Source organism: Manacus candei, unplaced genomic scaffold (assembly GCF_025592945.1).
Source record: "Manacus candei isolate 608988 ecotype Guabito, Panama unplaced genomic scaffold, ASM2559294v1 h1tg000041l, whole genome shotgun sequence".
NCBI classification, from domain to species: Eukaryota; Metazoa; Chordata; class Aves; order Passeriformes; family Pipridae; genus Manacus; species Manacus candei.
In genome coordinates, this window is record NW_026138089.1 from 8,054,421 (window position 1) to 8,081,764 (window position 27,344).

Sequence of the window (27,344 nt, forward strand, 5' to 3'; positions counted from 1 at the left end):
CAACTTGTCAAGTACTGAGTCATCATAGGAACAGAAAATGGAACTTTATTTCTTTATACCAGATGCCATCATTTATTTAAATAAGTCAATGTATGTATTTTCCACTCCACTACCAAACTCCCTAACCCCAGTTAGATACTAACTCTGAATTTTAAAAATTAAATACCTGATCAGCTGTTGGGAAGGAAGGCTGTGGTGACTGCCCTTCCTCTTCCTCACCCTCCCTGCTACAGCTGATAAGCACAGACTGATGTTTTGATAACCAGACCCCATGGAAAGCCCTGAGCAAGTTATTTTGTAAAAATTGGTAGATGTGTCTTGTGCCAAACTGGAAGAGTCAGTACAGCCAATGAATGTTTGGTGCATTCTCCAAGACACTGGCCTGAAGGAGGTACTTGCTCAAGAAGCATTATTTTTCAGCAACAGCATCAGAGACCAAGGGAAAACCTCTCCTGTCTGGTGAGGTACAAAGTTATAGAAGCTTACATACTCTTGTTTATGCTGAATAATACTCTGAAACACTAAGTATTTTAAAGTTCTGTGATTAAGCTTCTCTTGTACTATTTTAAGTGATTAATAGAGAAGTGCACTCACTAAAAATAATGACAGTCTCAACTTCTTTATGCATATCCTATGTAAGTAAATAATCACACATGAGAGAAAAGGAAGATCTGCTTTCACTGGTAGAGGATTCTGTCCTTTGCAGACACATAAGCAGATGATACCTATGATATATTCATGCACACCTCTGAAAAAAGGAGGAGGTTAAATGTGTCATTTCAGAGGAGGAATGAGGGAAGATCCTCTGGATTACTGCCTACAGAAGGTGTTAGTGGAAAGTCCAAAAGACTGAAGTTCACTTTTCACCCACACCCTGTGGGCCTCTGTGCTAAGAAAAGCTCAAACTGCTTCAACAGTGCCAGATGATAGGAGCTATGGAAATTACTTTTCCCTACTCAGCATTGTATCATATATGCAAATGCCAAGTATTTTAAAAGTCATTACTTTCACATGCATGCACATTTGTTCAGAGGGGAGTTGTTTTCCCATGAGTTCAGCTGAACTAGTGCTTTCCATCTAAATACTCCAACATACAGTTGTAAACACATACTCAATTTTGAGAATATACTTGGAACCCAATGCAATCCAGAGCCTCCTAGCACCATAAAGGCTATACCATCTATTTAATCTTTCTTCTCCTTCAAAACTGTCAAAAATTGCTTTGTGTACACCAGTGAAATCACACTCTAACAAAGAAGCCCTGGAGGTATTTCCAGAGGTGCTGAATTGAGCTGAGAAAGGAGACTCATGCAATCTTATGAGCTTTCTGATGAATTGCCAGGAGCGTGTCCTCTCTTGTTGTCCTTGCAGCCTTCCCCTCACCCAGACCATTACTTAAATCACTTGGATAATATTCTTACTCAAGGCAAGGATTAATATAGCATTTTCCAATTAATATATGTCTACATATACACATTTAGGAATAGGCACATGGAGATTAGGTGTTAAGTTTACTGTCATGCCATAAACTTGGCCACATACTTATTGAAAGAGACTCAGGCTGTGAAAATCCTTGCCAAAATGAAGAGAGCTATTAAAATAGGATCAGTTCTGGAAAAAGTGATTTAACAGAAGACAACAGCTGCCAGTATGATTTATATGTGAAGTTATTGAATTACACTTGAATTCACTTGAGGGATATACATCCAGGTGTAGCTATGTGCTATCAAGCGAAGAACTGTCATGCACAGAAAAAGAGTCCAGTTTTGTATCCAAATCTATTTTTGTTTTCAGTCAGGCATGACAGTCAAGTTTTCCACTTACTGAAAGATATCAGCTGCTTATTGTGAGAAACTGTAAGTTTCAGCTAAGAGAAAGGCTTCCAAGAAACCTTACTGCTTGGAAAGTGCCTACATTTTACATCAAACCATCATCACACATAGCCAGGATACAAAGTTTACTCCCTCGTAAGTAGTAGGCAGGAGTCAGGATTACTCTTTTTAGCTCTTCTGCTGTCAAGTGGTCTTGTAGAAGGGCAGGCTTCATCCCATGTTCCCTAAGAACATACTCTCACCAATGAAAGTGCGCATAGTCCCACTTTAGGCACAGCAGAGTCTGTCCTTTCTGTACTGCTGATGCCCTCCCATCTACTTACCTGCAGCATTAGCTGCTGTGAAATCTCTACATATAAACCCCTTCGTATGTTGGTGCACACATTCTTAACCATTGATGTCATCATGATACTCTTACCAGGTAAGATGGGTTGATCTTCAGAGCAGGAATTAGTGGCAATACCCATGTAACACACTACCATGAAATTCTACAGGAATTGGGTCTGTGAATGTCTGTGACAAGCTGAGCATAAATAAATCGGAGATTTTCTGGTCCTGAAAACAGCCACCTCATTGCTGACACAGGTTCTTGCATCTGCAGGAAATTCAGTGTTGCTACCTGCAACATATATCTGAGTATTGCCCTTGTTCTTAGGAGGGAGAATCTCTTCGAGCCATGTCAGGTGGAGTTTGTCAAGTGTATTATACATCAGGAAGTGCAGCAGGGAAGGAGACTTTCTGCTCCATAGAAAGCCCCAGCCAGGTCTACCTGGCTGAAGGTACTTCCCTAAAAAATGGTGAGACTTGCATAAAAAACTCTGGAACTACTGAAACTGTTTGCAATCATGGAAACACTTCTTAGCAAATAACCTAAGAAAATGAGAGAGTAGGGCTGAAAAGAAGCATTGAGACATTATTCTAGTGTAAACATGACTGAAGAGAGTGCCACAAAGGGGATTTAGAAACAAATTTATACATGAAATTAGAATTCCATTTTAAAAACACCAGACTTACAGGGAGCACTGCACATACTGAAATAAATAAGGTTTGAAGGCCACCTCCCGTCTGAGGACCTTAATATAGTGAAGTAAAGAAAGAGACTGCCACTAGAAGATATAGAAAAAGAGACAGATTCAAGCACATCCTTTTATACAGTGCACAGCAGTGCCCTCCTAGAAATGCAGGCAGATACCAGTTCACTCTCCCTGTCAAACAGAATTGTTAGTACTCATCTACCAGTTGTGCCAACTTGGAGCACAAAAGTTCTTTGGAGTTGGGTTGCATCTGGCTTGCTTTTGTGTGCTCAGGGCTGTCTGAAAAGTGCCACATAGATAGAACCTCAAGTCAGTTTGTAAGTCAAATAAGGGCCAATGAGATCACAAGAGCAATAGGAAGTTTCAGGAGCACATCTGGAAAAGCAGTGCTTGGAGTAAACTACAACATTTAAAGGTTCAAAGTAAAGAAAAAAAAAAAACAAAAAACCCCAAACCAAAATTGAACCCCATACCACAACGAGCAGAAGCTCAGTAGAACAGGTCTGTGGAGCACTGTTTTATGGACACCCCTGAGAAAACAGTACAAAAGCACTGTTAAGCATCTGGGAAGTGACTGATGCTAAAGGAGCTTTCTGAAAACACTGATAGATTTTCCTTTCTGTGGACTTGGTTTCACCTCTCTGCTTTGCCAAGTGCTGTATATAAAGTTACTTATAGTGCATTTGGAAATGGTATTTTAATCTGAAAAAATATGGCTTTGTTTATAGCCTGGAAGTAATTTTCTATTTGTCTGCAGTAATGCATGTGCTATCCTTAAAGCTTTGATCCCTTTTTTTTTACCCCATTATTGTGACTGTATTTTTTTATAAAGCATCTGTGGCATCACATTGAACTCTTGCTGAGGCAGCTATACTGGAAGAGCAGATATATAGCAGAATATAAGCACCCATGTATTTAAGTGTGCTAGCTGTGGGCAATGTGGTATATTTTTATTTCTTGTTACTACTGTTTGATTTTTCTTTCCCCTGGAAAATGCTGATGTCTGGTTTTGCCTAGGTAGTCTAGTTAGTCTAATGTAAAAATAACACACTGAATTTGGGAAAAGTAACTAATCTTGGTAATTCTAACACATATGATCTAAAGTGCCTGAAACTGCAGCATGTAGGAACTCTCACAAAAATGCTACTTCCTGTGTTTCTAACACTGTTTTCTAATGTTCAAAGCTCATTAAAAACAAACAAACAAAACAAAACCAAAACAAAACAAAGAAAAAACCAACCCCCCTAAAGAAAAAAATGAAAACAAACAAAAAAACCCCACAAACAAACAAACAAAAACAAAACCGAAAACCAGAGTGAGCACTGTAAAAAAAACAAGTAGACTGTAAGAAGTACTAAATTTAAGACTCACTTCCTATATATATAGTGTATCACTATGTCAGACTCAAAAGAATATACCATATCTGTGCTACCACGTCCTGCTCTGAAATAATTACATTTGCCAGGTGTCCAACATCTATAGCTCTGGACTGAGCTGTGGTCTGAGCATTGTAGCTCACAGAGTGGTGTAATTATCAGAAAAGAATAAGATTAAGAACAGACATCATGATTAACTAAGAGAGAGTTTTTGTTCAAAATTAAGAACCCCAAAATCATAAGGGAAACAGTGCACTTTTAGTATTGCCAAATAAACCACAACCCAAAACCTCTTGATGCTACCAAAGTAAATGTCTCTGTAATAACATGTCTGGTTACATGATACTACGGGAGTTACACGATATGAGTTTCATAAACTGATAAAGTAGAGAATATAGAATTTAGTTGCAGTTGGCAATACCATTCTAGATTACCAATGGTACCTGAAAAGCACTGAAATGTTAGAAGCTGTCAGAATTAAGGTTGTGCTTAATTGATTAATTAAGTGTAGCTTGAGTGTAGCATCTCTACAATCATTGCTTGTACAACCAAGTACTTTGGTCCAACTCTCTGTGTCTTCTTCCATGTGCAGAAAGGACATTTCTCACAGAGTAAGGAGCTTTCCAATACTTTGGTTTACTCTAATCTTCTATATATAAGCAAATTTTGCAATCAATAGGACATATTTATGTAACTATTTAATAATAAGAATTAATAATAAAAATAATATGGATAAATTATTAGTCTATTGATAAATAAATATTCCTATTTATTAAACTGCACCTTTCACAACAAGACAGATCATTCCTCCACACTGAACAAGGTAAAGATCCCATGGAATATAGTCATTTGAAGTCATTACAGACTGTATCATAAGATAAAAAGATAAGGAAAAAATTTTCATAGATGTCCTTAATTTTGATATTTCTTAAATGTTGGGGGCTTCACTGTGATGTCTTTAACTATTGTAGTTTGGTTTTTTAAGTAGTGAGTAGCAATTTTGATGAAGGTTCAGTATTTTGATAGCTGGCCTATTTTAATAATTTCCATCTCTGTAAAATAATTTCTTTATTTCCCTACAGTATTTTTCTGTGACTCCCTATACACTTAATATGTAGTAAAACTACTATGATAAAATAATAGGTCAATTTAAAAATAAAAATTAAGATCTCTGAAAAGTGCGACCTATCTATTTTTCCTAATTAACTATTCCTCCTGGAAGACAAAGAATACCTATATTAATAATACAAGAGGCAGATGCTATGTGAATACTTGAGGGGATTATATGGAGGAACTTAATGTGGTAGTAAAGGAATCTGCTGAATAGACACCAGCAAAGAAGGGAAAAAACATGATGTACAAATTTACGAGCTGTAAATTTGAGCTAACGATGTAGTCCAAAGGATCATTCAATATCATTAAAAATTAAAGTGGTTTTGAAGCCAAATGTTCAAGCAATTAAGTGCCTAAATCATGACTGAATTTTTATTAATAACAAGGATCAATAATAGCACATGGAAATTTAAAAGGAAAGGAAACACAGTTAACAAGCTACCTATCTTAAAATGAAAATGCAAATGCCACAATGCCTGAAGTCCTAGAATCACAGCTGGCATCAAACAAGAAAGTCATAAATAATACAGAGTTCACATACTTAATGAAACTACATCTTGGACATACTTGCTATCTCTATGTCACAGAGCACACTGACTTTCTGCCAGTATCCCCTGGCAAAATGAAATCTCTCTAGCATGGCTTTAAACTGAAAGAGGGTAAGTTTAGAGTAGATATTAGGAAGAAATTCTTAACTGTGAGGGTGGTGAGACACTAGAAAAGGTTGCCTAGAGAAGTTCTGGATGGGCCATTCCTGGAAGTGTTCAAGGCCAGGTTGGATGGGGCTTTGAACAACATGGTCTAACAGGTGGCCCTGCCTGTGGCAGGGGGATTGTAACTGGACCATCCTATGATTCTATGGTTCATTTTCTACAAGTAAATTCTGCTAAAGTGTCTATGATGTTTTGTGATGGTTTTGTTAGTGTTTATATATTTTTATATTGAAGCCAGATTCTTTTAAAAACAAAGAAACTTACAAAAGACATCTCCTCTCAGGCTTTGCTCATCATCGATTTGATTCTCAAAATCTGCCTTCTCCTCTTCATCAGACTCTTCTGCTTCATCTTCTGTAGTAGCTTCAATTTCTTTCTCTTCCTCACTGTAGCTCCCACCAAGATCAGTACCACCTTCATAGTCCAATAACTGCAAGTGGGTCTTAGAAGGCGGTGTCACAGCTGCTTCTGGGATGGCATTCTTGATTTTTTCATGCTTTTTCACACTATTTTTATGTGCAAGAAGTTTCTTAATTGTGTCCTTAGCTGTTCCAGGGATTCTTGCAATTTCCTTCACTGACTTTTCAGGGATAACTAGAACCAAGAAGAAAATAGTAAATATCCATCTAAGGAACCATCCAGCATTTTTAAATGGGACCATGGTGTCCTTTACAATGTCTAGAGACATACAGCTAAATTCTCTACTATAAGTTCAGCTCTGCACAGAACCAAACACACATGCTCGTGTTCAGCTCTCTGTCTGAGTTACAGTGAAAAAAACCAAAGTGATCCTCTGTCATGAGTGCTTTGGACTCCTGTGTAACAAAGGCCATGCTGCCCCTTACATTAATTATTTTTACAGTGAAGCTTAGGTAAAAAAAAAGAAAAATAAATCCTGCTTCAACTTGTGAACTACTAAAAATTGTATGTGCAGCTGAGATTCCCTGCACAACTGTCAGCCTACTAGTAATGAACAATTTTCTTAGCTATCTTTTGTGAACTTTTCTGGCCTACTTTTCCTTCCATAACGGGCTGAAAGCCACTGAAATGGAGCATATTTTGAGAAGACATGCATCAAGCTGCTCCGTCATATTTCATTTAGCTCTAAGGGCTATTTAGATGTAAGGGGTAAACTCCAAAATTCAGAGAGGCATCCAGGAATGCCAAATTATTATGGTCTTGCAATTCCAAGATGGAGTAGAACATAAATGTAAAATTTCCTCAGATTTTTACTATTTTATGATTCCTCTTGGCCATGAAATTCTCTAGGTTATCCTTTTGATAATCTGGTATTATCCTTTTAATTATCCTGGTATTATCATTTTGTGTAATACTAACTATCTTTTTGAATAACCATTCTTGTAGTATCTTGCAGCTTTGGATCCTGCTTAAAAACACAAGGGCTGCCAGAGGTGAAAACTAAAGAGTAGGATAAAAGTCAATCAAGATTCTTCAAATCTGCAAAACAAAAGAAAATTTTGAATTTGGAGTTTTACCTATTATGAAGTATAATGAAGTCAGTATAGTCTATATTCAGGCACAAACTTCAAAACATTAATTGGTAAGAGGACATTTTTACATTTACATGGCAACTCTGATTTTCTAATCAGGCTTTCCTTGTCAATGTATTGAGTTTCAGGACACAAGCCATTTATTTCTTTTAGAATTCAAATTTTTTCTCTCTACAATCATTAAACTATGTTTGGATGCTTGAATGTGGGAGGTTTTTCATAGGAATGCATTTGAAGTTGAATTTCTAGGCATGTGGGGAGGCAGGATTGATTTTCCACCAGTGGTGGGACCTAGTAGCAGAACAAAGGGTTCCTTTGAGACTGTATGTTGGGCAGCTGTTCTCCATGTTCTCTTAAGATAGAAAAATTATCAGTTTACATGAAACAAGATATTTTAGTTACGTATTATGAAAAACTTGCTATAGGATAGTGAAACACAGGAGCAAGCCACTTAGGTTATTTGAACTGTATCACTAGAAGTTAAAAAATTGTTAGGCTACCACCTGTCATTAATATGTTGGATATGATCTACCTCAGAGCAAAAGAACAGGCTAACTGATCTTTTTTAGTCCCTTCCAGATGTACTCTTCTCTCATCTGACAAAGACTGATGGCTCTTTGTGCTGATGGCCAAATCACAACTGAGGGTTAAAGCGAGGACTACTTTGGATCAGTTTGTTCAAGGTATGTGTACAGTACAAATTCAAATGAGAATTTATGGCAATACTGCAGGTGTTACCTTTTATCAGCAACATCAGTTACTGCTCAGCATCAGTTGAGAACACCACTGTGCCAAAACAAGACCTGGAAGGCTTTGTGTGACATGTATGCAAGTTTAAGAGAAGACATTAATCTGAGGAGTTCTAGTTTGTAAGATGATCACATCCCATTATAAGGTTTCCATTAGACCTAATCAAATCCTTATTCTGTCATAGTACCAGAGCTACTAAGGAGGAACATATCCTTGGGGTTTAAAGTCCAAGGCAATGGACTTTGGGGCTCAAGACAATGAGGCTTTTGAAACAACTCAGAATGAAACAACTGCTATGACATGACCAACTCAGTCCTCTAGCATAGCCTGAATTTGAGTGGGTGAGGAAGAACTGGTGAGTAGGAAAGAATTAACGTGTCATAAGCTACTGACAGCCTTCTGTAGTTTGAGTCCTTTATGTGAAGTACCTAGGACACAATGAGAGTTGAGCAGTTCCTTGGTGCTGTACAAAAGCTCTTCCATAAAGAGAGACTATTTCTACCAGTGGGCCTTATATACTGCTTTCTGTCTTTAATTCTTGATCAGCATTGATGTTGCAGTACCTACAGTCTTTTTGGATTGAAAATGGTGGGGGAAGTCAGCTGTTTTTATTTCCCTCTGCTTTTGCTGTCTAGTGATTTTATTAACAGAACAAGAATATGTTCCTATTTTGCTCCTTAGTGTGTAATAGTGAAAACTTCATAGTAGTATTTTGGGACAGATGTACAGGACTTGTAACCTTGAGTAGTACTTTTTTTCTGTGTGTTTCTTTTCATAGAAGAGACATAGCAGAAGAAAAAACACCAGCTAATAAAACATAACTGTGGACTAGTAGGAAAAGGGGAAAGTTCCCTGAAATTATGTTCACTCCTGGAAAATGGAATCCTATCATTGTGAATTTGTCACGTTTTATTTATGGGAAGTGCAACTACATGCTATCTAGTATGTCAGGAACAGAATTCAGACTCTCTTGGTGTGCTCATTGGAGCATTCAGGGATTTTTGGAAGTTGCAGTTGGAGTAAATGGATGCCAATAAAACTAAAAACTAAAGATTTTTTTTTCTTTTCCTTTGGGTAAAGCTTGTAGCCTTGCTTGTCACATACTTGCAAGTAAACTCTTTACTAGTGCTGCACTAAGTGTCCTCTAGAGGATGATGTCATGAAGGATGTAAGGTTTTCTGGGTCTAAACTCAGAATGTAGCAATAAAAATTAACAGGAAAGCTTAATTCCAAACAAATTTCCTCTTGACAATCAGTAACAAGAAACTGCATGCTGTTAATAAAGGCTATGGGGATTTTCAAGGCAGGGCTGACTGCTCAGCAGACCTGAACATCTGCATTTAGTTTCTGCTTTGAAGTCTTCCTTGTGAAATAATAAATTCTTACAGCTCAACATAATAACCTCTGTGGTGTCAGAAAACCAATCTCCCTGTATGTGCGTGCAGAAAATCAAATGATGGGAGTGACAAAAAGAGGGAGATGAAAATGTCTAAATTCCCATGTGCTTGCAGACTCCAGTTTGCTGCCGCACTATGAAAATCTGCTCATGGGGACAAAAGGGACGAGACAAGAAGCACATTTTAGGGTATGGCACTACTCCCCTTCTTATCTGCAGTCAGCTTTAGAGTAGCTGGAGATGTGGTTTTAAGGTATTTTATGTCTACACATACATTGCAGGAGGAATAATCCAGTGTAAGGATACCCCACCTTAAAGTCAGTCTGCTCTTTTAAATCCACTGCCTGTGGACTTGCCTGAATGAGCAGCTCATCTTCCCTGGCAATCGGGGGTGCTACACCTGAGGCAGTGATTCTTCAGAGCCCTTTGTCCCAGGACATGGAGATAAATGCAGAGGTGCTGGTCACAAATATTTGTACATGTGACTGCATAGAGAATTTTGGAAAGTGAAAATAAATGTAGTGCATTTCATCTCAGCTCTTCCTTGTGTACCTTCCATCAGAAAGCATGCAGATAAATGCCTCCTGCTCCTACTGTTTGTGTTTATTGACCTAATATGAAAACATCTCAATTTTCAAAGGCATTTTCTTTTTTTGAATTAGAATTAAAGCAAGAGGTAGAAAAACAGAGGCAAGTGGTGGCTGAGGGATAAAAGTAAATCTTTTCTGTCATTGGTTGCTGTACAACATTATAAAACCATAGAAATGGATTGGTGTAGGATGTCTAATGACCAAGTTGCGAAAGTTGAGTTGAAAAAAACAGAGAGCAGATGCCGACCCCTTGACTCCGTGCTGCGTTGTATAGAGGGAAGTACTCAGGGGATGATAAAGGAGAGGGACAGACAGTGATCCATTTTCCTTCCGCACACCCTGTGACCACAGCCAGTGCTGGCCAGGGCTCTGAGTGTACAGAGGATGCAGAAGGAGACAGCTTCCTCTGCACTCCAGCAGGATCCCCACTGCTTCCACTTTCACACCCAGCAATATATTTCAGAATCTGGTGAGAGACAAGCCTAGGAGATTATCTTACAAATCCTTTTGTAGCTCCCGTTGTGGCTTTGGAGAGGTGGTGAGGGATACAGACAACCCTTTACCATATTTAGGCAGAGCCTACAGATGTGAGTAAAGATTAGATCAGCATGACATAGTTTCAGAAATCTTTCTAAAAGTTCTCAACCTCTTTTAGACAGTCTTAAGAGAGTCTGAAAGCTTTCATAAATAGGTTAAAACACAGATTGTGGACTATTATTCTCTTTTAAGCACCATGGAACATCATCTACATATCCCTACCCTGTTTCATGTCTTTTTTTAGGGAGGGATACTTTGAGAAATTAGGGCAAGTTCATCACACTGGACTGTGCTTAATACTTGATTACACCAGCTGGTAATGCTTCCAGTAGGAAATGTGTGATGACAAAAGCCTAAGTGTTATTCATTAAAGGATAGCAGCAGTATTTGACTTCATACTGAATTGAACTGTAAGAATATCACCAGTGATATGACCACAATTACTTCTTAAGCTTTGAAACTTTATTGTGTCAAACTCAATGTTTCTCAGGACTGGCAAGTTAATAAGAAAGCAAAATCATATATAGGGTTTGAGAGTTACCCTATCAGCAAAAAATGAGTGAGTAATACAAGAGGCACAGAGAGAGCTGGCATGAAATTGTATTGACATTTAGATATCCAGCAAAACATAATGAAGAGTAGTAACCCCTGCCTCCAGCCCAGCAATAACAAGAGTGTCATTGTTGAGCTCCTTAGAGTGATACCTGAAGGTTGTAGACAAAGTTAGTAATCCTTTTTCCTGTTATTTTGTTGTACCATAAAAGTGAATCAAAAATAGGTTCATTTTTTCCGCAGGAATCTTAACTGCTTATGGAACCTTGTGAGACTCTATTCTTAAATAAAAGCTGAAATACATGTAGTAGTATGTGGCAGGGGAAATGTGGTTTTTCAATGCACAATAGGAAATCAGGAAACACATGAACCTGAGAAGAGCAACAGATTGCAGCAAGAGGGAGGCCAGATGTGGAAATGGCTAGGACCTTTTTAGAGATCATTCAAAACATTACATCTCTATGGATTCTCAAATGAAATGTGGGCTAGGGACAGTTCAGAAGCAGCCTCTAGTGTTTCATGCATATTGGGAGCGTTAAATGGCAAAAGGATGCCTGAACAATCACAAGTCATATCCATGCCAGCAGTAGTATTTGCTGTCTGATGTTTCAGCAGCTTTCTCCTAAGTTATTATATTGACATGCAAATTGAATGAAAGAATTTACCCCACCTTGTGTGCAAAGGTGAATTATATATTATCTCACTTATTCAGTTATTTGGTGGCATGAGGAGATGTAGCCATAGGCGTTTCATTATAAACAATGTACTTAGCTATGCTCTTTTCATTAAAATATTTTTCCTTTGTTATAAAAAGCAAATACTGCTGCCATGGTAGCCAGTATATTATATACTAGAGGCAATTGCTATAAAGTATTAATGCTTCCCTATGAAAACAGGATTGCAGCCCTGTGGGGATACTTATGTGGAGTACTGAGGACATATTTAAGAAGCCTTTTGTTTAACTGCAGCACAACCCTAGGCCCATCTGTTGAGAGCTGGGTTGGGACACAGGAGCTGTAGCCACTGTCACCAAAAGAAGTGTGAAGCCCCTTAAAAATCCTTAAGCCCCTAATGTCCCAGGATCATGCCCTCATCCTATTAAATCCAATAACAAAACTTTTGGCTTCAGTAAAGCCAAAGGTTTTCTACAATTGCCATATGACATGGAGAACACTCAGTGTTTCAGTGTACTGGTTGATGCACTGGTACATCCAATTGGTGTTTGTGTTACTGTTTGAAAAACATTTTCCCCAATAGCAAGACGCATGTCCTGTCCTCATCAGGACAGACTTTTTTGAGGATTGCAGTAAAAATGAACTATTGAAACATTCAAGGCTAAAAGAATCTCCTCCTCTTCCCTTTAAATAAAAGGTGTATGTGGGGGAATGACCACCAGAGAAACCAGTCTCTCTTTAGCACCACTGATTTTCAGGTTTTACCTACCACTGACTCTAGTATTTTTCTCCTCCTCAATTGTTTCATATATCTTTCTAGCTAGACACTCATGTTTTGATCTTCTGCCTATTGCTGTGATTTCTCTCATTACTATGTGTTATTCCTCTATCCTTTCTCATAGTAAATCTCTTTTCCATTTAGTGTATTTTACTAAGTTTATGAATGCATGTCTCCTTCCTCTGCTAAGCAAATAATGGACTTCAGTAATTGGAAATATGACATTAGGAAGTAGTCAGAGAGAGGCAAACAACTAAGAAACATCAGTGAGAAGATAGGAATCACCTGACTTCAGGACTTATTTTTTTTACAGGGATAGACATTAAAAACTGCCTCTCCACAAGCAAAAATATTTCCATTGTTCATATTTAAGCAATCATGCCTGTTGAATTGTTTCTGCTTGAGCAAAGAATGTTTTAAACATAGACTTAGCCAAAAAGAGATTGGAAATTGTCAGCATCTTAATAAAAAGAAAAACAGGTCATTTTGCTTGGAGATGTATTTGTTTAACATTTCATCAGTGGTACATTTTGTTTTAACAAAACCATATCATGATGTGTCATGTCAGCTTGCTGTGGTGTTCAGTCAGATCTCAATCCCTCTTACTGCATCCTTCCATTGCAGTAAGATGCAGTGACGTATCACAAGGGATGTGGTCTAGCAAGGAAACTGGCTCATAACATTGAATTTGGGCAGAGGAACCTCCTAAACAGCTCTGCTGTGGCAATCTATGTCCAAACCAAACCTTTTGGTACCAGTCAGGTTTTTGATTGTTTATTTTTGTTCATTAGAAATCAACATCTTTTACTGGAAATAGAAATTTAACAAAATGGTTTGATACTTGGGGCTGTCCTGTGCCAGGCTGGGAGCTGGACTTTGATGATCCTAGTGGGTCCCTTCCAACTCAGAAAATTCTGTGATTCTGTGAAAATACTAACTTATCAATGTGTATTGAAAGTTTCAATGACTATCATAATGGGAGTAGGAACATGGATGAAAGAGGGTCTCATAGAACATCTGTAGCCATGAAATATAACTGTAATACATATCTGATCAAGGATTACTTGAAAAAAGCCCAGGAAGGTTTATATATTATATTGAGTTCATCTGCTATAGAAAAAAGCTTTTAAAAAGTTTATGCAGGGCTCAGATGTCCTCCCTAGGAAAACATTTCTAATGGTTTTGCAGGAGAAACCTCTGCTGGGTTTAATAAAGGTACAAATAAAAAGGTTCATTTTAAATAGAAAGACAAGAACAGCCCTTCTTTCTTCCTTCTTGGAGGGTCATGTTCAGTTAGAATTGGGCAATGACATCTTTATAGGAAGTCTTCCATATTCAATAGAGAAACAAAGGCAAAATTTTAAGGGAAAATAGTTTAACACAGAAGTCACAGCTTTCCTCCCTTTTCTCATTTTTTGCTAAGTAAGTCTGAAACTCTTCTGGAAGAAACTGCACAGCCCTCCAAAGGGCTAGCCTTGGGAGTTTATGGAAAATTCACGTTTTTAAAGCTGTTTCTTCACGACAAATCCTCTTCTCTGTTCTAATTATGATTCCTAGAGATATATGAGACTTGGAGACTCATAGGCAAATTTAATTTGAACAACTTATAAATGTACTAACTGTGCTATGACTCCTACAATTAATATATTGGTTTTTTGAGAGGTCTTACTTGGTCGGTATTGCAGCACTGTTCAGCATGACATTTCCAAGAAAATGCCTTAGAATGATCAATTGTTGGAGAAAAACAATACAGCAGTATTCCTGACATTCAATTGTACTCACCAGCACAATCAAATCCAGTTCCTCGGTATCCCTGTTTACATTTGCACTTGAAGGACCCCTCAGTGTTGAGACACTCTGCATGGAGGTTACACCTGTGTGTGTTTGTCACACATTCATTCACATCTAGGGAGAGATATAGATGCTTTAGTGAAAACCCAAGGTTCACGACAGCTTGTTTGTGCCAGCCATCTGTTTCCAGGTATTGCAAGCACTAACGTCAGACCAAGACAGTCCAGCGACCATCAAGGGCAGAAGAATTCACAGTAGGAGAGAATGCTGACTGTCAGCTCCACATACACAACTACTGGTATATGCATCCATGGAAAATGTAGAGCATCTCAGTAAAGACAAAGTGAATGTAGTGATTTTCTGACTGAGAACAGGATTCAAGCTATAGGTTGAACACACTCTTCTATTAACAGAATGCAAAAGGCACCAAGAGAATGTGTGACATCAATTAAAAAACAGCTCACCAAAGCTTTCTCAATCTTTCATTCACTGTAGAAGAAAAGCAATGGAAAGTAAACCTGAGTATGCCAAGATGTTATAAGATCTTTAATCTACTTCTCATATTCCAGCATACGTATAATGCTGTATGAAAAAAGTATAATCAGGAAAATTCAGTAGAAAGTACTACGGTCAACTCACAGCAAAATGTACAAGCACCAAGAGTATTTGATTTTGTTCTCCTTTTTCCTTATTTTTCTCCATCACAAAGATGTTTCTGATTTCTCCCACATGAGGGAGTCAAGCTGGTGCACAAATGTTTGTGCCACTGGCATTTTATCCAGATTGCATCATTTTTAGCAGCTGACAGGTCCTCTCATAATGTAAGTCAGCAAACAGACAAGTAGCAGGAAGAGTGACTCAAAAATCTGGTATTTCTGAAAGTGAGATTGAGGTTTGCAGATAAAGTCCTGACTACTGAGACCTCTCCAGTTTTTCCCCCATCCACATATATTGTATGAAAAAATATTTTTTCCAGCTTAAGACTCTCAGGGTTTGCAGACAACAAGAAATGCAAATTTAGGTCTCCAAATTGCCTCACAATCTCACTTCCTCCCCTCAGTCAATATCCGTCAAATATAAACAAAACACATGAATTCTCTTTTTTATGCACTTGTAGTAGTTCTAACCCTTCCAGGCCCTTGTGTTGTCAACAACTTGAGCAATGCTCCTGTGGCACCTGCTGCAGGAACTTATACTTTGCTGTTCTTCCATCGTTCAACCAATGGATTGAAACAGGAGTAAAGGTGATTTGACGTTTGTTTTGACACCTGAGCATGTCAAGATAACTTTTTGCCTGTATTTATTCGTGTTAGGGAGAAACTTTGGCATGCTATAGAGATCTGAAAAGTAATTGAAACCTACTATTTTCACACATTTTTTCCATTGTCTCTACTGTCCATCCAAACAACTTGTTTTAAAGTCATGAAGGCACTTGATTCACATTCCTCAATAATGACACACAAAAAAAGAAAAAAAAGAAAAAAAATTTGCTCATCACAGTTTGAAAGCCAAGACAACAAAAAATGGCTCTTTAACTAAACCTGTACCCGAAGTGGCATTTATTTCAGTCAACTGTTGCTAGCTTACTACAAACTCTTGCACATCTTGACTCGGTACAATAAGGCCATTTTTAATCTCAAGTGCCAGTGGTTACATTTTTCATAAGGCTACAGAGAAAACCCAGGGAAAAATTCAAAGTGTCATCAAGAATATCCTTAGGGTGACATCTTTTATCCGTTTCTGAGGCAGTATCCTCAGGCTAGGCCATCATGGTTCAGGCAATGACAGGGAAGATGCAGGCTGTGGGAAAAAAAAAACAACGAAGAAGGAAAATTCATGGGCTAACTCTTACCTACACAGTCATAATGGCCACTGACGTATTTCAGTTCATAACCAAGCTGGCACTTGCAGTAGTAGCTTCCAAAGGTGTTGATGCATCTGCGGTTGTAAGAGCAGAGAGCTTTGCCAGTGGAGCATTCATCAATGTCTAGAGCAGAAGGGATGCTGGTCAGATCCATGAGAAGGTAAAATGGGAAAGCAAGAACTAGTTGGGATTTGCATGGGAATGGTTTGGTCTTGGCTATCACAAGTTGTTTAATAAATAACTCCTGTAACTTCATGCTTGGTGATGGTTTTTTGCTTTTGCATGTGTTCTTCTGAATGAAGCAGCAAAATGTGAACTAACTTCATGGAAGATTTTGAGACCTGGCACAGTAAAATCTAGGGTAACTGGCAGTGTGGGTTCTCCTCACTGGGGACAATGATTTGCCCTAAGATCTTGGAGTAGGCTCAGGAGGAAGTACAAAAATTTCTTTATTTCCCAGAGAATGGAAATGTCAAAGAACAGTTTAAGACAAAGTTCCAGGAACAGGAAATCGAGAGCAGCAGCAGCTCTTCTACTGAACCTCTGCACCTCCCCTTGCTGGGCTAAGGCAAGACATATCACATTTTAGCACATAGTAGTGACTTTGAACGTAATTCATCATGCCACACTGCTGCCCTTTATGGCTTAGAACTGCTGTGATGCACTGCTGGACACCACGGTCAGTCTTTTTATAATTTCTACTATTTGTTTCCATGCTTAGATGATCAAAGGGAAGTGGACAAGAATTCAAAAATATTTAAATAAACCTGGACAGCTTCCTGAAGACAAAACATTGTATTTAATGGCCTCATAGCAATAGGGAGAAACTGAATCTGTTGATGACTCTAAATCATGTCAAAACATTCAATTATTTATTGGAGATGAGACTTATCAGAAGAATTACATGGCCAATAGTACAAGAACAGTTATTAAAAAAAAAGCATGAAAACTTTACATCACACTCTGATTAACAAGAAGAATTATTCAATCCAGCAAGGAGGATTAACTACTACTTAACTTTTGCCCAGAGTCTTATGGTTTCAGGAATCCTACAGAAAAGAGAGTGAGCTCTCTAAGCATACCAATGCATGTCCTTCCATTTGGTCCCAGCTGAAGGCCACCTGATGGACAGAGACACTGCACCTCCCCTTTGACTTCTTCACATCCATATTGGCAATTCACCATGGCACATGTCCTGGAACCTGAAAACAGTATTTCAAATAACAAAAAGCAAAATTCTAGTCTAGGATCACACACTTAAGTTAGATCTGGATGAACACAGAAATTAATCAGAACAACAAAATTCCATTCATTATAAATAAAACTGTCTATACATTAACACATTAACAATTCTGGAGTCCATGTGATAGATCTTACACTCCTGTCTACTTTGTTCTTTCCTTATCAGCCCTTATTCCTCTCTTTTTTGCTGATCCTAGTTCTGTGACTTTTTAATACCACCCTTTAGACTCAGAGAGAGAAATGGAAGAAATAAATATCCATTTCTCAAGGATGTCAGGGGCCTGCAGCTGCTGTCTGCCAGTAATACACACCATGGTTAGTAATGCAGTGGACGAACCTGAGATGTGATGCATGGCAGGGAAACCTTCCAGAAGCTCTGTCCCCTGGGCACCTTTGGTGGCAATTTCAGTCTCCTTGCCATAAGTGAGAGAGAGTAGTGGCTCTGGTTTTCAGACCTGCTCTACAGCTGCAGACCCTGCACTCCTGCAAGTATTTGCCAAGGCTGGGTACTTTTACAATTATTCTGATTGACTTGCCAGATGGGCACCCTGCCTGATGAACGGTTTTCTCCAAGATTTGGAGATCAAAGACTTTTAGAATTTATGGTTTTCTGTCATGTTCATGGGAAAGACTGTGCTGTACCCCATACAGCCAGGTCCTTTGGCTTAGAATACAGCTCTCAAGCAGGATGTTCCACTGCTCGGACAAACTGGCTTCCTTGTCCACCTGATGGATCTGCTCCAATCCAGTGAACACTATAAAGGACTGTCACCATGTTACCTGGGTTTTGTGAAATTCAAAACCAAAATACCTGTATGGAACTGCTCAGGTGAAGAAAAAAAGTATTTTCTACAAATGAAACTCGACCATTGAAAAACAAGATGCTTCCTCAGGTCTGAAAATCAGGTTGGCTAAAACAGTGGAATCCTTTCCATTTCATGCTGGCTTAAAGACAAAGATAGGTAGAGATATCTATTTTCCCCAGAAGTTTAGATAAGCCTTAGTTCAAGGAACAAATGTTTGCAAGAAGCTGGTAGCAGCTGTGGGAGGCATATCAATACAGATAAAATAAATCAGTCATGGAGCACAGAAAGGTAAAGCAAGGAATAACAGCATGTAAAAAGTAGTCTGTATTGGTGCTTTGCTTGGATAGATTAATTTATCCTTACTCAGCAGATGAACTGGCAGGACTATGCACCGAGATTGTACTAGCTGTCCTTCATCTGAAGTAAAACTATCAAAGATTTTTATTCTAGAAGAATCAAAACTCCTCTGAATACCAAAATACAAGTATGACCTAGTTTACTTTATCCAGGAACTACCAAATAGAAAAGCCTCTTTCAGTTGTGGCAGTACCAGAGAACTGGGGTAAAAACCCTATACTAAATAAGCTAAATCTGTTCATCACAAGAAGAAAATCTGCTGGAATTAAATGTGATTAGATGATTTTGGTGTGTCTGTTCCATCAGCTCTATTACTTACTTGCACATGTGCCATCTGGCATAAGCATGTACCCGTTGAGACAATAGCACTTGTAGCTGCCATGTGTATTCATACATCTGTGCTCACAAGGACGTGGCTTCAGTCCACATTCGTTCAGATCTGCAGAAGTCATTGCAATTAAATGAGTGCTGGGTTTCTATACATATATTCATACATATAGGTGGATAATATTGCCTAATGCATTGGATTCCCCAGAGTAAAATCGTTTGGATGGAAAATGAGCCAGCCCCTTGCAAAATGAGAGTTTAGCAGACCATCTGGCTGAAAGACTGCTAGTAAAACCAACATACACAGACTTCTACACTTGAAAAACTAATGCAAACTCTGGCCACATCTGGCAGCTTGTTAGGAAGAAGTGGAGTGGTGGAGAGAGAATTTAGTTACTCTCTTTTGGGGAGTTATTTGTCTGGATTTCTCTGATTCTAGATGGAGATTTTAGCCCTCCCACTGACCTCTGTACTAGAAAGGCAAAAATGAGACTGAGAACAGCAAATGAGTTTAAGTGAAACAAAGACTTTTACTTTTGTTTTTCTGAGCTACACATTGGCACCAAGGTTATCAGTAGCAGAAATTAATACAATAAATAAATACAATAAAATTAAATACAATATATGATAAGACCAATCTCAAAAATCTCAAAATCCTGAGAATGAAAGCATCCTAAATCTGTCTCAAAATCCAAGATGTAAAGACTTTGCAGAAACTAACTCAATTTCAAATTTCCAATAGCTATTCTTCACAGGGAGAAAATGAGAATTCCAAAAAGTTTAATTTGTGCAGTATAGGGTGAGCAGTGTTCACAATAATATTTGGCCAATGGCAAGGGGACAAAAATCTCTGTTTGTGACTTCTGTGAACTGACATCTCTACCTCTTCTAGTGATGAGGAAACAGGCAGAATGCATTAACAGAATGCAGCAGCATATGCAGCCCTTTCAACATGTGCTGTGTTAAACAGAGCATAGGACCAATAATATATCTTCAGTAAAGATGCAGCTCTCCAGGCAAGCATTGAGTTTGTGTAGCTCCACTTCTAATGGGAGAAGTATCTGTTCTCATGCCTATGTACCCTGCAGACCACAGGGTCAGCCATTCGAAGCATAAACTTTGTGGAGGTGCAGAAGTGTTTGTTACAGCTCAGTCCAGGGAAGAAAGAGGTTTTCTATTTCTAAAAGACATTCTATTATTTAAATGTAGGGTGTGTTTGGAAAAGGGCAACCTATCTTCTTGCAAATCACCCTGGATTTTTGTGCTACTGTGGCTCCACTAAATAATCAAGACCCTCTTAACAAAGCAACTAGGGAGCAAACTGGAGAACAAAAGTTATTCTACTTAGGCCATACATTTTCAAAAGTGCTTATCTGCACCTATCTCACACAATGCACTGACAGCATACACAGCTCTAAAAAAAAACCTATGGAGATAAGGCTAATTTGGCTCAGACTTGGTGGCAGACTAATACAGTCCCCTTATCTCTGTTATTTTAGTTAGCTCATGTTGAGCTTGCTCAGCAGGGCATTCTGTGTAAGGACAGACCAAAGCTACATCTCCAGTAAACTAAAAGTGGGTATGAGCATTCCTAGCTGCTGGAACATGACCACCTAAATGGCTATACTGTTGAAACAGCTCTTGGAGACTCTGGGAGACTTCTGGCCTGTGCCAGCAACCACTTTACTGAAAAAATCCTGGCTGTGCTTCAGAGGGTAGAAGAGCCCAGGGTCTAAGAGGCGATTTGCACATGTGGGTCCGTGTGGTGCTTCCACCAAGCCTCAGACTCTGAACCTACTGCAAGTGGCACAGAACTGATCTGATTGCCTACAGAGGGCATTTCAAATGCAGATGGAGTTACTGCACAGAAAACACCTAAAAACTGAGGGCTTCTCTGTTGCTTTTTGATGACTTTTAAGCTGCCAAAAATTTTTGAGGTTAAACTTCTGGGTTTAAAGGCAGAAATTGTAAGTAATACCTACATAACTGTTACATGTAACCACAGCTGCTGTTTCCCTTTCTTCTCTAGTGGTACTAAGGAATTAACTTCTTTCCCTGTGAAAAACACCAAAAGTGCAAAAGATGGAGTTTTCTAAAATACTTAACAATATAGCTTTGTGATATATTGTTTGAAATATACTGTGTAATAAATGGGTTGTTTTGACTATAAAAAAAGTGTGTTTAGCACATCAATGCAAAATTTTCAGTCAAAGGCTGCAGGAGCTTAGTAAGGTAGCAAGTACCTGCAGTTCACTCATCTGTGCTGCAGTAGGATGGACCTGCTCCTTTCATCTGCTCCAACACAGGGGTCTCATATATTGGAACAGGAAAAAAAATGAATTCTTACCTATGTGTTAACTGAAATATTCCCATGTTGAATTGCAAGTTTATGGAGGGAAAGTGGTGCATTTAAAGTTTCTGAAAATGCAATTCTAAAGACTCCCAATTCTGGTTCTCAGAAATACCATTCAGCATCTGCAAACAGCCCAGACAGCTTGATAAATTACATGTCTAGCATATAATTGCATGTCTTTCTGATTAGAAGGTTAGTTAAAAAAGAAACATGGATTACTAGTTAAGAAAATAACATGGGTTCTGGAATTGACTGCCATCTCTTCTGATACTTTCCTATGTAATCTCTCCATGCCTTAATCCTCTGACTATAGACATGACAGTTTGCCCTTGTCATCAGCCCATAGGACATACACAATATGGGTTCAAACTTCTGTTTGCTGAAGGAGACTTAGGGCTTGCCTGGGATGCTGGAGATGTAAGAGCCTTAAACTCTTAAGTTCTTCTACGTAAACATGAAAATATCCTGGTTTACTATCTTGGAAGATGACACAAACCATAGTACAAGATAAGGAGACAGAAAATCAACAGTGCTTTCTGGAGCATATGCACTAACCTTGATTACAGGTTTTCCCTGTAAATCCAGGGAAACATTTGCATTTGTTTGGTCCCATGCACTCCCCATACTTGCAGCCATGTCCACAGGTAGCTGGTGGAGTCAGGTAGAGAAAGGAGAGAGAAAAATTTAGAAATATTCTATTTGAAAACTTTTGCCCTGCTTAGTTGCCTAAAAACTTTTTGCATAAGTTCAGCATCCTCCATACCTCTCCCTCTAGTCTGAGCATGGTAGCTACTGATCAGCAATTTCTATCTACTTGAGAACAGTGACGCTAACATAAATTAAAAGAGTTTGGTTTTTTCCAGGTTTATGGAGACCTGGAAAAGAAGGGATTACTTTTAGGTCTCTCTCTCATACTTTTTCTGCCATGCTTACAACTCATATTTAGTAGTTTTGTACTCTTGCATTTTTCCTGTTTTTAAGAAGCCTATGTGAGAAGCAGCTGGCCAGCAGCTTGACTTGCTAGGCTTGGCATCTAGAGTAGGAAAGCGGCAACAAGACTCTCCTGCAGCCAAAGGAGACACATTATACTACAGCAGTTTTACAGTCTTGGACCTTCTGAGTTACAGCTGAGGAACGTGTCTATTCCATAGTGGAACATCCAGAGCACATCTGTCATGAGGCAACTGTCCTTACCACACATCCCAATAAGTATAATTGCATCAGGTTTACAATAATTTGAGAGGGCTATGCTTAACCTGGATGGATTAAAAAGTAAAATTTTCTAACTCTCAGCCCTCTAGATCATCAATCAGAAATTAAATTGACTTTTGTAAGGCTTATAAGGCTCTTAAAGTCAATATGATTGTCAACATGGGGGTTATGCAGGAAGAGCAAACAAGACATGCATTTAAATCAGGACTAGCTCTGTAAAAACAGTGAAAAAGTATGCACCAGGATGCACATCTCGATACCTTGTGTAATTAAGCTGATCTGCAAACTATAGGAAAGTCACAGTGTTAATTACTATATAGTAAAATGAATAATTAAAATTCATACTTCTGATTTCAAGTATCTTCCCTACATTTACAGAAGCATTCAGATGTACTGATCCACTAACTCCACAGACTGAGGCATTTTTCAACACTATTTCTATCCCTGAAGGCAACATGACACACTGCAAGACCAGCTTGTTGCCCTGGGATCCCACGCATCCTTGCTTGGCATGGTCTCCCATGGGATGGACACATTCCGCAGCTGTAATGAGGAGATCCAAGACTGGAAAAGAGCAGCTTGCAGTGTTAGCACTGAAGCAGAGAACACTGCATCTGGATTTACAATGCAGAATTACATTATAGGTGGTTTAAAGTAATTTGCCAAAGAAGAGTCTTCAAAGTTTATGAAAACCTATTGCTTTAAAACAATACAACCTACTCCACTGGCTGATCAGAGTTGTATTTGTCACCTGTCCCTCTAGCTATTCATTTGCATCAAAACTAAGGTGTTATTAAGCAATGCAGAAATATGAAAATAATCCCTTTTTTCTTTTTTAAAATGATGTTTTATATATATAAAGTAGAGACATTTTATGATTTTCAGCAGTGAATAACCCTAAGCCTCTATACAAATTCACCAGATACAAAATGCCAAACCCTCTGGGACAACAGGTGCAACATCTGAAAAAGATTTCTAAAATATATATTTTATGATTTTGCTGTGTTTTGCACAAGTACAGTTGAAGAAAAAGATTCCACATTGCCTTCTCCTTGGGATCTGTAGACCTTTTACAAATTAGAAATGTCTTAAGAGCCATTGTCTCTTCATTAAGCCAATGATCCTCAGACCAGAACGCTGGCTGGCTACCCAAGCTTGGGTGCACTTATTTCTTGAGTTTTATTTATGTTTTCAGAAAGTTAAAACCTCCTGGTTCTCAGAGGCTGTGTACTCTGAAGATAAAGGATACCAACTGACAGAAAACTATTTTAGGGGTCCTTACGTAGCATTGGAAAACACTGTGGTTTTAGCACATTCTCAACAGCTGTTAGAGTATAGGCACTGACCAGGGCTGTGCAGGAGATTGGAACAGATGGTCCCTTCTGGATCTAAGAATCTCTGCATATGCAGTTGATGGCTTTTTATTATTTACCCAAAGCTCTGGGTTTTTTTAGGAGATGGTCTTTCAAATATGTTTTATTCACTCTTTCACAGAGTTAAGAAATTTCACTCCTCAGAAGGTTTCTTTCTGTAACTTCTGGCAGACATATATGAAACCCCTTTATCAGTACCAAGTACACAGCCATGGAGAGGAAACAAGCATAAAGTTAATGTTACCTTCGCAGTGGCCCTTGTTCTTTTTCCAGCCATAACAGCAATCCAACCTGGAACCATAGCGACACACCCCAGGCTGGCTCACAGCCACCAGCTGCCCACGAGCTCTCAAGCTGCATAAGGAAGGACAAACAGCAGCTTCATCAGGCAAACGCACTTTAGTTCATTCCTCTGTGTACTCCATTGCACATTTCTCTTATGTTTTATCCCCTGTCAGGCATTTTCATTTCACAAAACCTAGAGCAGTGTTCCTAGAGAGGAATGCAAAGTCACATTTGATCGGAGAAACAGGGGAGCTGGGAACGTTTCACCTGCAATAAATTAACTGTGCAACATAAACCCTTTCTAATAAGAAACATGGCAAAGGCAAAAAATACAGCCAGGTCCCCTGCTAGTATGAGTCATTTTTAATATCAGTGAAGTCAATGGGGCTGCCTCGGTTTGTGCCACATGAACAACCTGGATCAAATATACGATGCCGCACCTGACAGAGCTTTTGCTTTGGATGATGAAATATTGATTCTACAGAAATGCATGTTCTGAACATCAGGCAGCCCCATAAAAGATAGTGACTTGCAGGTCATAGTCACTGCACACATGCAAATTGATTGCATAAGTGCAGACAGTCTTGAGCGTTCTGGTTGCACAGGGCTGCCTGACCATAGTGTTGATTTCACCTGCCGATAAGCCAAGGGAGTTCAAAGTCACTGCAGATCAACAACTGCAAGAGTTGGAAAACCTGCCATGTTAGTTGCCAAAATCCTACATCTGATGCAATTCCACAACTGTGTAAATCTTCTAGACCTACTCTGTGCTGCAACTAGTACTGTGGATTTAGTTGTCTTCTCCCTCTGTTTGCTGTTACTTAAGTTCTCCGATGCCACATGCCTGTCCCCTTCATGAAATTCCTTTTCCAAAATCCTGTGTCCTCACTGCTTTTTCCAATCCATAATTTAAAATGCGCATTCTTCAAAGAGTCCAAAGTGTTGGTTTTGACACAGAATACACCTTATTGGTGGCAGCTTTATAGTAAGTGATTTGAGGTACTGAGGGGGCAATGCACAAAAAATATCTCATGGTGGGAAAAAGAAAGATGGAGAAAAGTAATCAGGTATGAACTTTTGCATTTTTTAGTCTGAGGCACAGTAAAGCCATTGCTTTATCACATTACAGTAGCACTTTGCACTTATCCAGTGCTTATCTGTAAGGGTTGCACTCATATCAGAACCATTACTGTAAACATCACTGAGGCAAACTAATAAAACAAATATATCCATACACTTCAAAGTACAATATGTTACACCAGCATTTTCTTTAGTAGTTGAACCATTGAAAAGAGAAGGGAGTTCAGAGGAAATGCTCATGTACCTGAGATACTCTGAATGAAGAGATGGTCTTCATGTCACTGGACAAGTAAAAAAGCCTCAGTGTTGGACTAAATTGTTCTGAAGTCATCCAACCTTTGCCATCAACCCAGTGATGCAGTTTACAGTACACGCACCTCATCTTCAGACAGGTGAAAAAGTGTATTAAATAGCTATAACTCCTCTGTGTGCATCTGTGAGAAATCAGCACCCTGCCTCTGTGTATATAGACAAAAAAATAACTTTTTTCCATTTTGTTCATCCAAATGCTGCCGACTTAAATCACTTGCAAGTATACAAGTTAAAGAACATATGTTCTGTTTGCAGGCTAGAAAGTGCCCTTGAATTTACCTGAATAGTAAATGTACATTCTGCTTCCATCCCAGAAAATCCTCTGAAAGGCATCCGGATAGTGCTATGACTCCCCTGAAAGGTTAAAATGCCTAAAGCTTGGAGCAAGAAGGATCTCATTCCTTTCCAAAAGGTGCTCATTTTCACAGGAAAAAACTTCATTCAGTAGTTTTATTTAGTAATTCACTTCAAAATCAAATGACAGTGTCTTTATAAAGTATACAATATATCTCAAGATTTCAGCACAAACTTCTCTTAAAACTGGGAAATGAAATTAACATAGCTGTACTCTATAGATACCACCCTGGACAAGGTCTTTCTTGTGTTCTGATTTTCACAGCAAGCGCCAAGTTAAAACTTACCTTTGGCAGTGGGAAAGATCAACTAGACTATTGAGAGCCCACCTGGATCCCAAAATCTGGGAGAAAAACCAGTTTTGCCAGCTTAGTCCCTCTAAACCATGAAGAATCAACATCCGTCAGCTCTGCCACTACTGTCAGGAGTTCAGTATTTTGTGCAAAAGAAAGAAATTTAGAAAGAGGAGATTCTTTCAGGCAGGCAGATCCTTTCTGGGAGAAAGGATCCAGATCCCTTCTGGATATTGGGGGAGAAGTAATGTAGACTGGAAGCACAGGGCACTTCTGATCCCTCCCTGCAAGATATTCTTGTAGGATTTCAGAGGCCCGAGCATGATGGCTGGGCTTGTCACTGTCTGCTCAGTGTGCAAAGAATTCCTGGCCTTGAAGAACCTGCAGCCTAAATACACAACTCAAGAAGAAGGGCAAGAGAAGGTAGACTGTGCAGGTCAGTGGCAAGAGTGGTCTCTGAATTTCTAGTGAAGAAATCTGTCCTCTGAGTGTCAGCACCTTACAGCACTGGTGCTAAAGGAAACAAGTGGCATACTTAGCTGTCCAGAGTGCCCAGGCAGGAGAGATTTTATATGGCTCTGTTGCTGCTGACATCAGTAGGGTGGTATTTAGCAAAGAACAGTGAAGATGAATAGCAACTACAGCAATCCAAGGCCTCCTTGTTTGAGGTGACAGAAAGCTGGCTGCATTATTTATTGCAAGATTGCTGTGAGCCCCTAGCACCACTATAAACTAAGTGGGACCCTCAGGTGTTTTGGTTAAAATTCTAGGAAAGGTTTACTGCTGCTGTACCAGGCTGTATTGTTGTGGTTTAGCAGTGGTAGTCCCCAATTCAGTGC

The 27,344-nt window shown here is 38.9% G+C and overlaps 1 protein-coding gene and 1 long non-coding RNA gene across 3 annotated transcripts in view; one reads left to right on the plus strand and one right to left on the minus strand.

The window, feature by feature from the left end:
- EGFL6 (EGF like domain multiple 6) overlaps positions 1-27,344 on the minus strand; it is a 38,216-nt gene that overhangs the window by 6,875 nt on the left and 3,997 nt on the right. Inside the window, exons 2-8 of one of the 2 annotated variants that reach the window (XM_051794972.1) lie at positions 24,426-24,535; positions 22,152-22,244; positions 19,236-19,355; positions 17,594-17,713; positions 16,500-16,634; positions 14,639-14,761; positions 6,333-6,662 (exon numbers count right to left, since the gene is read on the minus strand). In XM_051794972.1, the coding sequence (XP_051650932.1) occupies positions 6,333-6,662; positions 14,639-14,761; positions 16,500-16,634; positions 17,594-17,713; positions 19,236-19,355; positions 22,152-22,244; positions 24,426-24,535 (1,031 nt within the window). Of the gene's footprint in view, positions 1-6,332; positions 6,663-14,638; positions 14,762-16,499; positions 16,635-17,593; positions 17,714-19,235; positions 19,356-22,151; positions 22,245-24,425; positions 24,536-27,344 lie in introns of those variants that run through there. The other variant, XM_051794971.1, reaches the window with a different exon arrangement.
- On the plus strand, positions 7,438-16,154 carry LOC127474362 (uncharacterized). The gene is made up of 3 exons (XR_007905825.1): positions 7,438-7,629; positions 8,149-8,262; positions 14,824-16,154. It is a non-coding gene; the product is annotated as an uncharacterized LOC127474362 (long non-coding RNA).